Source organism: Pogona vitticeps, chromosome 4 (assembly GCF_051106095.1).
Source record: "Pogona vitticeps strain Pit_001003342236 chromosome 4, PviZW2.1, whole genome shotgun sequence".
Taxonomy (NCBI): Eukaryota; Metazoa; Chordata; class Lepidosauria; order Squamata; family Agamidae; genus Pogona; species Pogona vitticeps.
In genome coordinates this window covers 36,052,477-36,067,100 of record NC_135786.1, presented here as the reverse complement: position 1 = coordinate 36,067,100, position 14,624 = coordinate 36,052,477, and the positions used below count along the sequence as shown (strand labels likewise).

Below are 14,624 nucleotides of genomic sequence, written 5' to 3'. Positions count from 1 at the left end.
ACTGTTCTTTGAGTCTTCTATTGGCTCTTTTGTCCTTGAAAGCTGACAAAAAGTCTGTGATTTTGTTAAAGGGCTTCTGTTACTTTAGTCTGTTTATAATCCTTTGTTAGATTATAGAGTTTCTGCTGTAGTACTTTATGATGAACACTGTCATAGGTGACTGAGAGGTCAACAAAAGCTACTCCAGTATTCTTCTTGGTTTCAAAACTTTATTCAATGTATTGTGTTAAATATAGGCCTTGAGATAAGAAATCAGGCTAAAACTTGAACAGACATAATACTTTGCCTTAATTCTTGGCCATTATTGCATAAATGTTCCCCTCAATTAAAGCACTCTTGAAATCAAAGGAACTTATTTCTCTTGGAGAAAAAAAGCAATGTGGCTTCTTTGTTGGCTGTTCATAGAAAAGGAAGTTCTCTGTGCTCTCATTGAAAGTCAAACTAATAAAGATGGGCCCCTAATCTTTAAAAGAACCTAAATAATTTTTCCTTCCTTTTGTAAATTATTATTTCCTCCTCTGTCTCTTTTCCTGGTTCTCTCCCTCTCCTCTCCCTATGCATTCGCTTCTTCAACAGTTTGCATGTGTATATTATGAGGATTCTGATAAAACCAGCTATCACCATATTTTATGTTTTTGGTTTTATCTCCCTGTTCTGTAAATTAAACAATATTTAAATTACCAGACAGATTGTGGAACACAGATCTTGTTTCATTTATCTCTGGGCTAAACAATTGATCACCTTTAAAAGTGATTATTAGGCGATCAGTTAAAATCCTATTATGTCAAATAATCAAAGGGAAATTGGTACCAGATCTCTATAAAGCATTTTGCATGGAGAGATGGTTTCATCCCAACACAATCTTCAACAGTGCATTTTTATGTGGCCAATACATAAGAGATAACAGAATACTGTTTTCTAGATTGGTAGAAAACTTACTTTTGGAGGAGTGGGAAATTGGAGTGGGGTTTCAGTGCCAGAAGAGGCTATGGGGCAAATGGGGAGGGGTGGGCATCCCAGTGCTGCTGCTAACATCAGATAGATTTATGCTGTGGTCACCGATTCCAGAGTGATTTTTCTCTGGGTTATCAGGAAATATTTCAGGATAAGAGACTGTGCTTTTGTTGTTCTTCCTTTTGTTACTTTTTATATCTCCCTGTATGAAGAAGACAAATTTTAAGTGCTTAAAAATTATTCCTTCTTTCCATATTGTTTCGTGATCTAATCTTAGTAACTAAATGCTACTTTTTGCCTTCTTTCGATTGAATATCTGTCATTCAAAAAAACATGCCTGCACTACTATAAAATCTGGAGTCATTGCTGTCCCTTCCAATCACAGCACTTAGCATACTGGGATCTGCTGCCTAACAAGCAAACAAAAACCCAGACAAAAAAAATTAATGACATACTATTTCAGTAAAACAGATACGAGACAGAAGGACAGACAAAATATTATAAAGCCCTCACATGCAAAGTTCACCTAATCCTATATGAACAGCTGCCTATGATTTTTTTAGCTGTCATCTGATATGAACAAAGACAACCAAAGAAAACTGATGGCGCACCTGTCCAATTACTGTGCAAAACACAAGGCCTTCGGCAATTTTGACATGGATTTATAGAGTTAAAACATGTGTTTGTGCAAACTCTAGACCACTCTAAGCTTTTGCCAAGTAAGAATTTTTTAGTTTGTAACATGCTACAGGGCTCGTAGTTGTTTTTGTTGTGACAGACTAACATGGTTATCCCCCTTGAAGTGTGTAGCACGGGCACTTGTGCACCTGTTTCTCCCACTGAAAATTGGCAGCGCCTAACAGAATTGCACAGATTGGCAGCCTTGTCTTCCTCTGGTGGGATGCATCTGTTCTAGCCTATCAGTTTGTTGAGAGTTCTTGGGTTTCAAAAACATGGCAGGTGGAAGAAGTTTGTAAAGAGCGGCTTGCATAGAGGAGGAAGAAAGTGATGCTTAAAATAGAAAGATGAAATTTCTTGCTTTGCACTAGCCACACACATTTCTTAGAGCTTAGTCCTGACTGTTGCGTGCTCATATGATTTCTTTAAAGTACCATCTTTTGCATCAAGAATCTTGAGTTTTTGCATTGTAAAGTATTTGTTTATTACATATGTCTGTCTGTCTATGGATTCACACTACAAGCAATACCCCACAACCTCCACCCACTTTCTTCTGATAAAAATATAATGGCATAATCAAAATGGTGATATAACTGACTCAAGTACGGTAATCAACAGAAACCTGAGGCTCAAATCTTAAAATTAACATCATTTGATAGTAATATGACCTTAAAGGCTGCCTTGCATTGGCTAGAGGCAATAGTCTGTGTTTATGGAAGAATAGCTGGAATCATTGTTAAAATCAAATTGTGTTTAATTCTAGAGATTTGTCAATTTGTGACTTAATTATGTGATGTGTGGTTTTTGAACTCCATTGAAAAGACACTGTATGTTAGCTATGGAATACTGGGTCACTTCTGGGACATTTTCTATGATACGCAGTTTATTGAGGCATATTCTGATATAAAACACTTGACATAAATATGGCAGTCAAGGTTTGAAGTTTGAAAGACTGTAAAAAATGCAACCCTGAAAATGTACATTATACGTTAAAATGAGCTTTGAACAGCAGTTCACTAAAAGTCACTGCAGGGCAATCAGCCAGTTTTCCAGTCTAAAGGCAAGGTCAATGTAAATTAATATTGCCTTATCAAACAACCTCATTCATACCTAACACTTGAGCACGGAGGTAAACACTTCTATATACAAATGCTACCTAGAAATGTTATTTACAAATGATACAAAACAATTGAGAACAAAACAACTTATAGAGTACGTACTGAAATGTAGACAGAGTAAACTAGAACCTGTTCAAATTAGTTCACCAGCACTTTACACTCATGGCATTTTGCCTACCTAATAGAACAATACCCAAGTACGTATATTGCTATGGGACCAGTTAGCTTTTACAGCAAGCACAAAGGACTTAGATTTGCTCTCTTATGGATTTACTGCTTTAGTAAAAACAGTAGAGATTTCCACTGAAATTTTTCTGATCGTTTATAGAGATCAGTAATTTACTACATCAGCAAAAATCAGTTGCTTACAGTTGAAGGGAAGTCTAAACAACTGGGAGTAATATATATAAATATAAGAAAGAAAAAGATGCAATATGACTGCCCATATACATTTCTGACCTGAAATGGCTTTTATGTCCCTTTTAAACTGTCGTGAAAATCAATGGCATAGTTCTGGTTTGGCACCCAGGAAATGGTAACTGAATTATCCACTGGCCCTGCATTATCCAGCACATAGTTTTTCTTAGCAAATTACTTCACCTTTAAGAACACTACATTTGAGGAATGGGTTCTGCTTTCACAATTGTACTTCTGTGTCCGTACACTTTCCCTTTTAACAATTATCCATAGCCATTTTGTTTATTCTGTAAAGTAAAAACATGAGTGGAATCCCAGTGGGATACAATCAAGTCTAACTATTAGTCTGCATTCTTCATCATGCAGTTTTCTAATAAGCACATGTGTAGCAAACATTGAAGTATTTCTCAGTCCTTCTGGCTAAGCAGTTGGTTTAATACTGAGTCACATTTGTGACAGTTTGAGCCACAATTGAATGCAACTTGGATTATATAATTTTTAGTCTTTATTAAGGTGGTGTGACAAATCAAGTGGGATTAGAAGAGTGGATTGTACTAAATTGACTTCAACTCCATATATTTAAACCATTACTTGGACTTATGGTAATTATGATTTTAAGTAATGAAATATCTACAACTTTGTATTGGAAACAATACTTCTTGCATCTCCAGAAGCTCTTCCTGACCAATTCAGAACTAGTAATATTTGCCGTGCCAGTTTCCATTAGGGATATGTTTTTCTGCAACCGTACTTGTATCCTATTATGAGCAGGATGCAGCACTGTACGTATGTTTTCCTTTATTTCTTTGTTGTGAAATATTTCCTCTTATGGATACAAGCTAAAAATATTTCTTGGGAGTGATTAAATTAACCCTTCTGTATGGTGGGGGTTGTTTTTAATTTTAATTTTTTTAAAAAGAACAACATTTGAAATTAAAGTCTCTGTTTTTCAGATTTTTTTGATTACTCATAATATCTAATCTCTCCCCGTTCCCCCTTTTTTCTGCAACAGGAGTCACACAATTGTTTGTGCAGTTATGTTGTACAATACTGATTGCCTGGGCAGAATGGCTAGCAAATCCTGTAGGGATAACTTTGCATTACACCAACTTGAGCAGGATTTCAGCCACAGTCGTGTGGTAAAATAAAAAAAAAATGGCAGAAGACTGGTACATAAATCACCAAATTCATAGATGCACAGTGGGAAAGATCATAGTTGCAGCTTATATAGCATATTTTACAGAAAATTTCAACAGATGATCCAACATTACTAAAAATTAGTTATCAGTGAGTCGAGCTGGGGGCAACTTCAAGCTACAGTGGACCCTCGACGTACAGATGGCTTGACTTACAGACTTTTTGAGTTATAGACTTCTCTGGCTGCAAAATTTAGGTTTGACTTCAGCCTGAGAATCGACCTACAGACCAGAAAAAAACCAAAATGGAACAAAAATGGAACAAAAACGGCCGGTTACGGGATTAATCGGTTTTCAATGCATTGTAGGTCAATGGAGACCCAACCTACAGACTTTTCGAACTGCAGCCACCGTTCCAATATGGATTAATTCCGTAAGTAGAGGGTCCACTGTATAAGTAACCCATTTATTTGAAACCAAGGTACCCTCTCAGCTGGGCACTTGTGCACATGCCTCTCCCTGCCTCCATGCAACTATCTTCCCCCTCTGCACAATGATCGTATTAGGTTCTGGTTGTGATGGAACCCCGTGCACGGGCGAGGCGGAGTCGCGTACATGTGCAGGAGCAAAGTCATGCACGCACAAGGCGAAACCCCACCCAGCAGAGCTGAAAGTTAGAGGGTACGTTGTTTGAAACTAAGGAGTATCTGTACAAAATAAAGTATTAGCTGTTTTGGAGATATTTTGAGGATGAACAGAACTTTGAAAAATATAAAATTATCAAATGCAACCTACAACCAAACATTGCAGCATGAAAGACTTGTGTACAAATTTTGGGCCACTCTGTTCGGTTTCACTCCATTCGATTCTCTTCCTACTGGATTTTCCATCCACAGACCCAGTTAGGATTTCTTGCCACTGACCGTGCTCAGGTCTTACTGGGCTGTTTTGGACAGATCTCTCTCTAGGTTGTTGTTGTTGTTGTTGTTGTTTTGAACTTTGCGGCCTCCTTTAGAGTTGCTGATGTACAGTGATGCCTCGCAAGACGAATGCCTGGGGCAATGGAAAACTCGCAAGACGAAAGTGTTTTGAGATTTTTTTGCTGATTTGCAAGACAAATTTTTCTATGGCTGTGCTTCGTAAGATGAATAGGAACACATTAATTAAATTTCAGTGCATTCCTATGGGAAACCGCACTTCGCAAGACAAAATTTTCACAATACAAAACGACTTGTGGAATGAATTATTTTTCATCTTGCGAGGCATCACTGTATCTCTCTTTTCTGTGGATTGACCCTGTTTTGGCTATAAGGAGATCTAGATCTGATTTCTCTATTAGCTTATTCTATGCGACCTAGTTAACCTAAGGTATCAACTCAAGAAAATACCTCAAGATTATGAGTTTTGAATCTTGGGTAAATACACAGCCATGCTTGCATGCAAACACACACAGCTGTAGTTTATTGGTAACAGATTTTTGGTTATATCACATTATTTGACCTAGCCAAGTATACAGAGTCATAAACCTTTTCAATATATCATTCCAGTAGCTTTTGTTTTTTGTTTCATTTGTACATTTTCTACCCCATCCCTTCAAGATTTTTGAAAATGTCAGCTTGGCATTTGCCCCAGGAGTACACATTCTGTTCCAGATATTATAGGTAACTATATTTAAAGCTACTCGTATACTGCCTCGTAGTGGATAGTGCACTCTCTGGGCAGTTTACAGTTTAATTATGCAGGCTACACATTGCTCCCACACACAGCGAGCTGGGTACTCATTTTACCGACCTTGGATGGATGGAAGGATGAGTCAACATTGATCTGACTATCTGAGCCCATTGAGATCGAACTCAGGTTGTGAACAGAATCTTGACTGCAGTACTGCAGTTTAAGCACTGTGCCACAAGGCTCTCAAGTTTGTAATCAAATTCTGTGACAGGAGAAAGAATTGAAATTTTAAAAATATATAATTTTAAAGATTGCATTTATTTATTTAACATATATAAAAAGCAGAAAAATAATAAATGATTGTTCCAAAAATTCATGGCAAAAGTCTGCCAGATACAGTGGTGCCTCACATTACGATGTTAATTCGTTCCAGCAAAATCGCTGTAGAACAAAAACATCGTAAAGCGATTTTAAAAAGCCCATAGAAACGCATTAAAACCTGATTAATGCATTCTTATAGGCTTGAAACTCACCGTCCAGCGAAGATCCTCCATAGCGCAGCCATTTTCGCTGCCCGTGCAGCGAGGAATCCATCTCAGAAAACAGCGGGCGGCCAATTTTTTAATCCGGCGGCCATTTTGAAACCACCAGTCAGCTGTGCGAAAATCGTCGTTTTGCGATAATCGGTTAGCGAAGCAGGGAACCAATCATTGCAAAGCAAAAAAAAACATCCATAGGAAACATTGTTTTGTGATCGCTTTTGTGATGGCAAAAACTTCGTCGTTATGCGATTTCGTCGTAAAACGAAGTGTTCGTCTTGCGAGGCACCACTGTATCTTTCCCAAGGTTAGGTCAAAGCTGGTTACTCCGAGCCCTTCAGAGGTGTGGTTTATTGTTTCATCCCTGTTAACATGTGGCTGGAATTTTCCATCCAGCTATTCAGACGCAAACCAGCCACTGGATCTGTGTATACCTCTGCCCTCTCTCTCTCTCTCTCTCTCTCTCTCTCTCTCTCTCTCTCTCTCTCTCTCTCACACACACACACACACACACACACACACACACACACACACACACACACACACACACACACACACACACACACACACACTCTGCCTGTTTTTGAAACTCAAGTAAACAAGGAAAATGTTATGATTTGGTTTTTAAAGAAATGGAAAAGGTAAAAAAAAAGGTTATGTTATCATGGCAGGAGATTTTAACATGGTTATGGACAAGATAAAAGATAAAATGGTATATGGACGGAATAATTTGTGTTAGTGAAAGGAAGGGGGAAAAGAAAAAAAGAAAGTTCTATACAATTTTGGAGAGGTAGTCCGTAATTAAAATATTGTTAAATGGAGTCCCGTGGGTATGGGGTGCACGTTAGAATTTAGTTTTATAATAAGCACTATTATTTGTATTTTTTTGTATTTTTGTTTTTTTATTATTAAAAATTAGAAATAAAAAAACAGAAAGAAACTCAAATTTCCTGCTTCGCTGGGGTATGGGAAATGGTTACACAGATACATAGCTATCTCCATCAGAAAGCTGGGATAAAGTTTGGTTCACTCACCAGGTAGGAGAAGCCAATTAAAATCAAATTAATCATGTTACCTGGGTGAGTGTGTAAGCGGATGTTATTCTCAGTTTACAGTCCAGCTTGGTTGATGTCAGGAGTCCAGAGAATTTGGCCTTCTCTTATGATTCATCTTTGCACAAGCTGAAGGTACCAGCCTTTGTTGCAGTTCCTACCTAACCAATTGAACAAGAAGAAAAAACCTGTTGCTATGTACATAGGAAAACAAGCAGGTGTTGTACACCTGGCTTTGTTGTTTTTCGTTAGAAGAGCATATGGCAGGGAGGAGACTTCAAGGTAATTGTGCTCATATGTAGAAGGGACCAAAATAATCCTTTCCCTTTTTTTTTGCCATGACAAAAGAAGTATCTACAGATGGCAAAATATCTTGTCTTTTCTTGATTAACAACAACAAGAAGAAATGTGACTAAACTACATTGAGTGTTCAGAGATTTGAAACTCAGAGCTTGGGTGTCTTGTATGGTCAAGCCAAGGGCACTTATCAGAAGTATAACTGTTTAAACCCCTGAGATCAGCATTTTCCTGTTGTGAGGATGACTGGTTATTTACCATTTACTAGTTGTAATATCTCTGATAGGTAGAACAGGCTTGTGCAGTGATATTAGCACAAGATCTGAAATGTAAGATATTTTTACCATAGTTAGAATGTATTTCTTTGTTGTAATTATTTCTGTTTGCAAAGCAACTAATATATGAATGCATATTTTTAAAGAGAGAAGATGAGGGAAAAAATTAAGAAGCAACCATTATAATACTGAAGGCAAACAGGCAAAAAACAGGGGTCTCAGTTTTGCTCACCTCAGTTCTCTATACTGCAGCATGCAAGCCTGCCTGCAGCATTCTGAATCAGGTGCTGTAGCAGGAGTTGCACAATAAGGATGGCCAACATGGTTCCCGAGCCACTTTTTTTGTCATAACTCAATCCCCACCAGCACCAAATGTGCAACTTTAGTGATGGTTAAAGAGCACATGTGTTCCTCATGTGTCTTGTTTACAAATGGACTTGATACTCCTAGATGCCTCCTAGATACTTGATTCTTCTTGGGTGATTCTGCTGTTATTTTGCCTGTTATGCTGCCCAACAGTTTTCGTGCACTAGGGGTAGCCTCAAGGCTAGTGTTCAAGTCAGGTTGTCTTGTCTTGCTGTAAGACATCAATACTGTATTCATGGAGGGTTAGGAATGGCCCAGAAATAGGTGTCTGGATCCATTCATTTGGTAGGATGCATTATGGATGTGGTTTTCTAGGTAGAGGGACTTCTGGTCATTCAAAGACGAGATCATGGATACAAGATTTTGGTGGTTTCAGGAGTTTGCACACCTAAGTCTATTGAACCAACCCCACTTGCTTCTGGAGATAACAGGTCTGATTACAGTGGCACACATACTAAATCTTGCTTGGACTACTATTAACATAGTGTAAAAAGGGATGCTTTTGAAATATATTGAGAAACATATTCAGCTGATTCAAAATACTGCAGCTAAGCTCTTAGCCAGGGATAGCCGAAACAAACTTAGATGTGATTCCTTTGTTAGAACAAGTTCATTGGCTACCGGCCTGTGTCTGAGCACAAAGTTTTGTTTATAGCTAGAAAGCATTGTACAACTTCAGACTGGATTCTCCTATAAAAGTCTATCAAGGCTTAAGTTTGATAGGGAAAGCCCTTCTTACAATCTTGCTATCTTTAATGGCACATAGGGTTGGGGCATAGATTCTTTTCAATAGCTATTTCAAGGTTCTGGATTTCCCTGCCATGGACAGCTAGGTTGGCTACTTCTTTATTGTCTTTCTGCTGACAGGCAAAAGTGTGTGTGTATATATATTACATTTGTATTCTGTCCCATATCTTATGATCTCAGAGAAGAGTAGAGCAATTAAAACAAGGTAAAAATGGTTTATTTTAAATATTTAAATATTTAAAAATAAATTAAAAACATGGATGTTTCGGCAGGCCTTCCCATCAGATAATTCCTGATGCCCTTTTTCTTTCCCTTTCCTATTGTTTTTCCCATCTTGTTTAATATTTCTGCTATGCAAAAATAGTTTTATATATATGTATTGTATTATTTTATGTTGTTAGCCGCCTAGAGTGGTCCTAATCCGACCAGATAGGCAGGATATAAAACAAACAAACAAACAAACAAACAAACAAACAAATAAATAAATATTTTAAACACATTAAAAACAGTATACGTATATTACAAACAATAACAGTAAGGGAGCCTCCACAGCCTACTACTTTTAAACTCTGAAGGCTTTGATAAATAGCCATGCTTTAACTTGGTGCTGAAACCAGGATTATGTCAAGGTCAATCATTCCTCTGAGGGGGCAGCATTCCATAAGTGGAAAGTACCATGATCAGAATGTACCCCAAATATATTTTTAGTTAGACAGTCCTTTGGGATTTAAGCTATGTTGCTTGCAATGTTTTGGTTTTGTTATTGTGCATTTATTTCTTTTATTGTAGTGTTTTTAACTGATTTATTTGTATGCACTTTTGTTTTTATCTTTTTATTACTTTCACCAGCTGCTTGTGTGCCATTTCTGGATGTACATTTAATTGTTAAATAAACTCATTTGCAAATGTGGGTAAAAGGTGTGGCTCTGTTTTAAATCTGGAGGTAGCTTTTCATATTTGCATTATTATGTTTTTGCTTTTTTATATAGAGACACCCCTACCCGGTGGCAGCCTTTACCAGGAACTAAAGCAGCCATGCTTGTCAAAGTCAACAGTCTGAGACATGTGAATTCTTCCTCAAGCAATTCACTTCAGATGCAAAGCAGCATAGAAACAAGTAGCCAAAAATCCCTGCACCCAAAACCAGTTGTTTATGCCCAGCCTCAATGTATAGCCTCAAACTCATCAGGTCCAAAAAATGCAGCTTCAGAGACAAAACAGTCCATGCAAATTAAAAAGACAGAGAATGGAGGATTTTGTTTGGTGTTGACTAATGGGCTGTCTCATCAGCCTTCTTCAGGGAGTCAGACGCGAACAGCACAACCTTCATCTCCCAGATATGCTTCTCCAGCACCAATATATGATGAGCCATCAACTGACTCACCAATATATGATGAGCCTCCGGTAGATATGGACACTGGAAGTGGAAATGTGAATGGGACAACACCACAGATGTCACCAAGCAATAGCTTAAATAAGAAGCCCCAGCCAATTAAATTATTACAGCATCCAAGTATGCAGCAGCATCAAGTTGGGAAGAAGCATGTGAGAAATCCCTCTGCGACAGAATACAGCCCTGTTGGAAGAGAATATATTAAACATATGGTCAACATTGATGAGTCATCCAAAAATCCTCACTCTGCTGGACTGGTGCTTGATGGTGTTGCTAAACCTCAACTGGGACAGCTTAATTCCAGAGACAGCTTCAAGCAGTCATGGAAAGTCTTAGAAGCAAATGTTCTCAAAAATATGGAAGCACACCACTGTCGGCAGAACAGTCTCCAAGCTCAAGAGTATCCTACTTTTATAAGTCAGCAAGACTCAGGCTATTCCACAGGTCCTTCCCCAAGCCTGAGAAAGAGAAAAGGAAGGCGACAAGGGCCAGGCCAGGGAAGGCCTGGTTCTGTTGGCAGTAGCAGTGAACTTAGTGCTTTGAATGACAAGCTGATTGCAGAGATGCGGGCTGTGGTGAATAGATCAGCAGTCAACAGAGGGAGTAAAGGTAGTTTAGATGCAGAAACGCTGGAAAATGCTTCTATGCCAGAGGGTCATAAAATAAAGTTTCAATCAGAACGCTTGAAAAAATGTAATAGCAGGAACTCGAGAGATGATGTGACTTCTAGTAACAGGTCATTATATAGGCCCAGGATGGACAGTAGGGGGAGTCTCTCAAATGATCCAACAGTACAGCAAGATATTGTGAGACAGAAGAGAACCTATGAAAAAATTGACTCTTTAGAAAAGAACGTGGTTGGTCAGATAAACTTGTCTTCATCAGAGACAGCACAAATCTCAACCCAGGTATTTGTTGACAATAATGCATATTATTAAGAAGTAAGGCATTCTGTTATATTGCAGATAGTAAATCCTCTGGAAGTTACTGGCTCCATTGTTCTAATGTCAGAGAGATGGTGGAGCAGAGACTTTTTTGGTGTATTTATTGGAATATCACAAAAATAGATAAAATTAGGTCAGATCATTGTAACCGTATTAAAATTATTTAGTGCTACATACATATGACTTTTTTTTAGACTGCTGAATCAGTAACCCCTTCCTGCATCTTTCATGCTGTTAGACAGCTAGACAGAAATTTCATAGGTAATGATGATCAAAAGAATATATGGGTCCCTTTTTAGTTTACATGAGCCTGCAATACCCCCTCTACATCTGGTCTCTGAGCTCCTTATCTCATGTTAAGTCAAATTTAGCCAGCCTTGCTTCCAGGTTTTCTTTACTCTCTGAGTTTGTGTACTACTCCTGCTGTTTCTTTTTACCTGTGCTGGAAGGTTGCAAGTTGTTCTGAGTAGTGTTTTTGTAACAGAAGGATGGAGTGCCATCCTTCTGTTGCAAAGTTTCATAAGTTGATAAGCATATATGCATAGTTTGCTATTCAAGACAAGTCTGAAAGTCCTTCCTCAAATTGATTACCTTTGTATCTCTGCTTTATGCTAAAATTATTTGTGGTGTAAAGTCATTTTTTGCACTACACAAAGTCCATCATAATCAAAGGAGATAGAAAGAAATTACTGTACTGTATTGATATCAGTATGTAGAATTTCCGTGTCAACCTTCAGTACACAGATATATAAGAATGGCTGTTAGAGGGAGAATTGAAGCTTCTGAGATTTGGTTGTTGTGGGTTTTTCGGGCTTCTTGGCCGTGTTCTGAAGGTGGTTCTTCCTAACGTTTCGCCAGTCTCTGTGGCCGGCATCTTCAGAGGACAGCAAACAGTTTGCTGTCCTCCGAAGATGCCGGCCACAGAGACTGGCGAAACGTTAGGAAGAACCACCTTCAGAACACAGCCAAGAAGCCCGAAAAACCCACAACAACCATTAGATCCCGGCCATGAAAGCCTTCGCAAATACTTCTGAGATTTGTTAGAATCTTAGTGATGTTTTATATTTTTCTTTATTCATTCTGTTCTATCTATTGCACATTGCTTTACAAGCCCTGATGGGCAGGAAATGGATAAAACAAATGTTACAAATGGTAACAAATGGATAAAACAAACAGATGGACATGAAGTGAAGATGGTGAGAATTTAACAGCATTAGAAAAGCTAACAGCTTAATTCCTATTTTGTACATTTTAAGCTTTTGGCTTTCTTAAACTGGGTAGATACTGGAATTTAATTATTTTCCCTCTTTCAGGAAAGACTGGTTGTTCGCTATTCCACTCTGGAAAAAGGGAGTGGAGATTATTTTCTCATAATTTTCTGTCTGTTCTCTCTCGCAGTCTGGAACCATACGGTCTGAATCCCAGCAGGATAACAATGACCAGCGTAGCACCAATATGGGATATCAGTTTCCCTTTCATACCATACGGAAGCCAATCTCTCAAAGTAGCATGGCTGACTGGGCTTCCAAAAACCTAAACATGCACACTCAAGGTATCTTTCGTCGAAGACTCTCTATTGCCAACATGCTGTCCTGGAATGGTGGCTCCATCAAAAAGCCAATGCTCATCACCAGCAACCACACCATCAAAAAGGAAGCTTGTGAAATATTTAAACTGGTACAAATCTACATGGGTGATCGGCAAGCAAGGATGGACCGAGACAATGTGGCTTTGATTGCTGTCACCAAATGCTGGAGTATTCAAGGTTTACGAGATGAGTTGTATATACAACTAATCAGACAAACAACAGACAATTTGTGCTACCGAAGCCTGGCATGGGGGTGGGAACTCATGGCCATCAGTCTGGCCTTTTTTTCCCCATCACCCAAGTTTCAGTCATATTTGGAAGGTTATATCTACCGTCATCTCAGCCAGGTCAATGATGAAAACAGTAAGTTTCTAATCTGACAAGGGTAAAATGCATTGCAGTACAGCATCAAATACAAAACAAGTTATAATCCTGTCCAGAAGGATTAGGAGCTGCTTCAGTTCCTGATTAATGTCTGTCTACAAGAGAATGTAGATAAAAACATATTTTATTATCAATTTGAAATATTAGGCTGTGCAAATGAGGAATAATTTTGACAGGCCAAGGTAAAAGTAACAAAGTTCTCATGGCAAAGGAGCTAAAAAAACATCCAGCAGGATTAAAACCAAATATTTCCTCCTTTTATCCTCTATTTAAAGTAAAATATAATAAGCGTTAATCAATGAAACAGAAGCCTATGTTTCAAAGAGCTACTTGACTCTTTTTGTACGAAGCATATTTCCATCTTCTCATGGGCATCAGATAAGTTAAAAAACATCTTTGCAGTGTTTTGAGGGATTTATCCTGCAATTAGAAATAATTACAAAGTTTCCACTTCTGATTAGGTAGCCAAAATCCTCTTGCAGTATTGATGCAGGTGCAAGGGAAATGATGTCACCTGTAGTGGCTGATTGCTACTAATTAAGATTCCTTGCTTCGATTAGATGCAGCTTAAGCATAATCTCATTGCACATGATTCTGATTAATTTGTACATAATCTGGAGTCAGACCAGCAATTTATGGCAATCTGTCCTTGCATCTATATAACTTCCCTTATACAGTGGTGCCTCGCATAACGAGTGCACCATTTAACGATGAATTCGCATAGCGACACTTTTTTGCGATCGCATTGCGATGATCTAAATGGCTGAAAATCGCATTGCGATGATCGGTAAGCGTTTTGCTTACCGATCTCCGCATTGCGATGTTTTTTTAAACAGCTGATTGGCGGTTCCAAAATGGCCGCCGGGTGCACAAAATGGCCACCCACAGCATTTTCGCGCACTGCCCTCGCTTACCAAGGCAGCAAAAATGGCAGCGCTATGGAGGATCTTCGCTCAACTGTGAGTTTTCCCCCCATAGGAACGCATTAAATGGAGTTTAATGCGTTCCTATGGGGTTTTTCTTTCTGTTTAGCGACGATTCCGGATAGCGACGTTAATCCTGGAA

The 14,624-nt window shown here is 38.5% G+C and overlaps 1 protein-coding gene across 2 annotated transcripts in view; it reads left to right on the top strand.

The window, feature by feature from the left end:
* LOC110073359 (rho GTPase-activating protein 39) overlaps positions 1–14,624 on the top strand; it is an 83,313-nt gene that overhangs the window by 54,234 nt on the left and 14,455 nt on the right. For both annotated transcript variants that reach the window (XM_078393267.1, XM_078393266.1), the window contains exons 3-4: positions 10,240–11,551; positions 12,986–13,538. In XM_078393267.1, the coding sequence (XP_078249393.1) occupies positions 10,240–11,551; positions 12,986–13,538 (1,865 nt within the window). The remainder of the gene's footprint in view (positions 1–10,239; positions 11,552–12,985; positions 13,539–14,624) is intronic.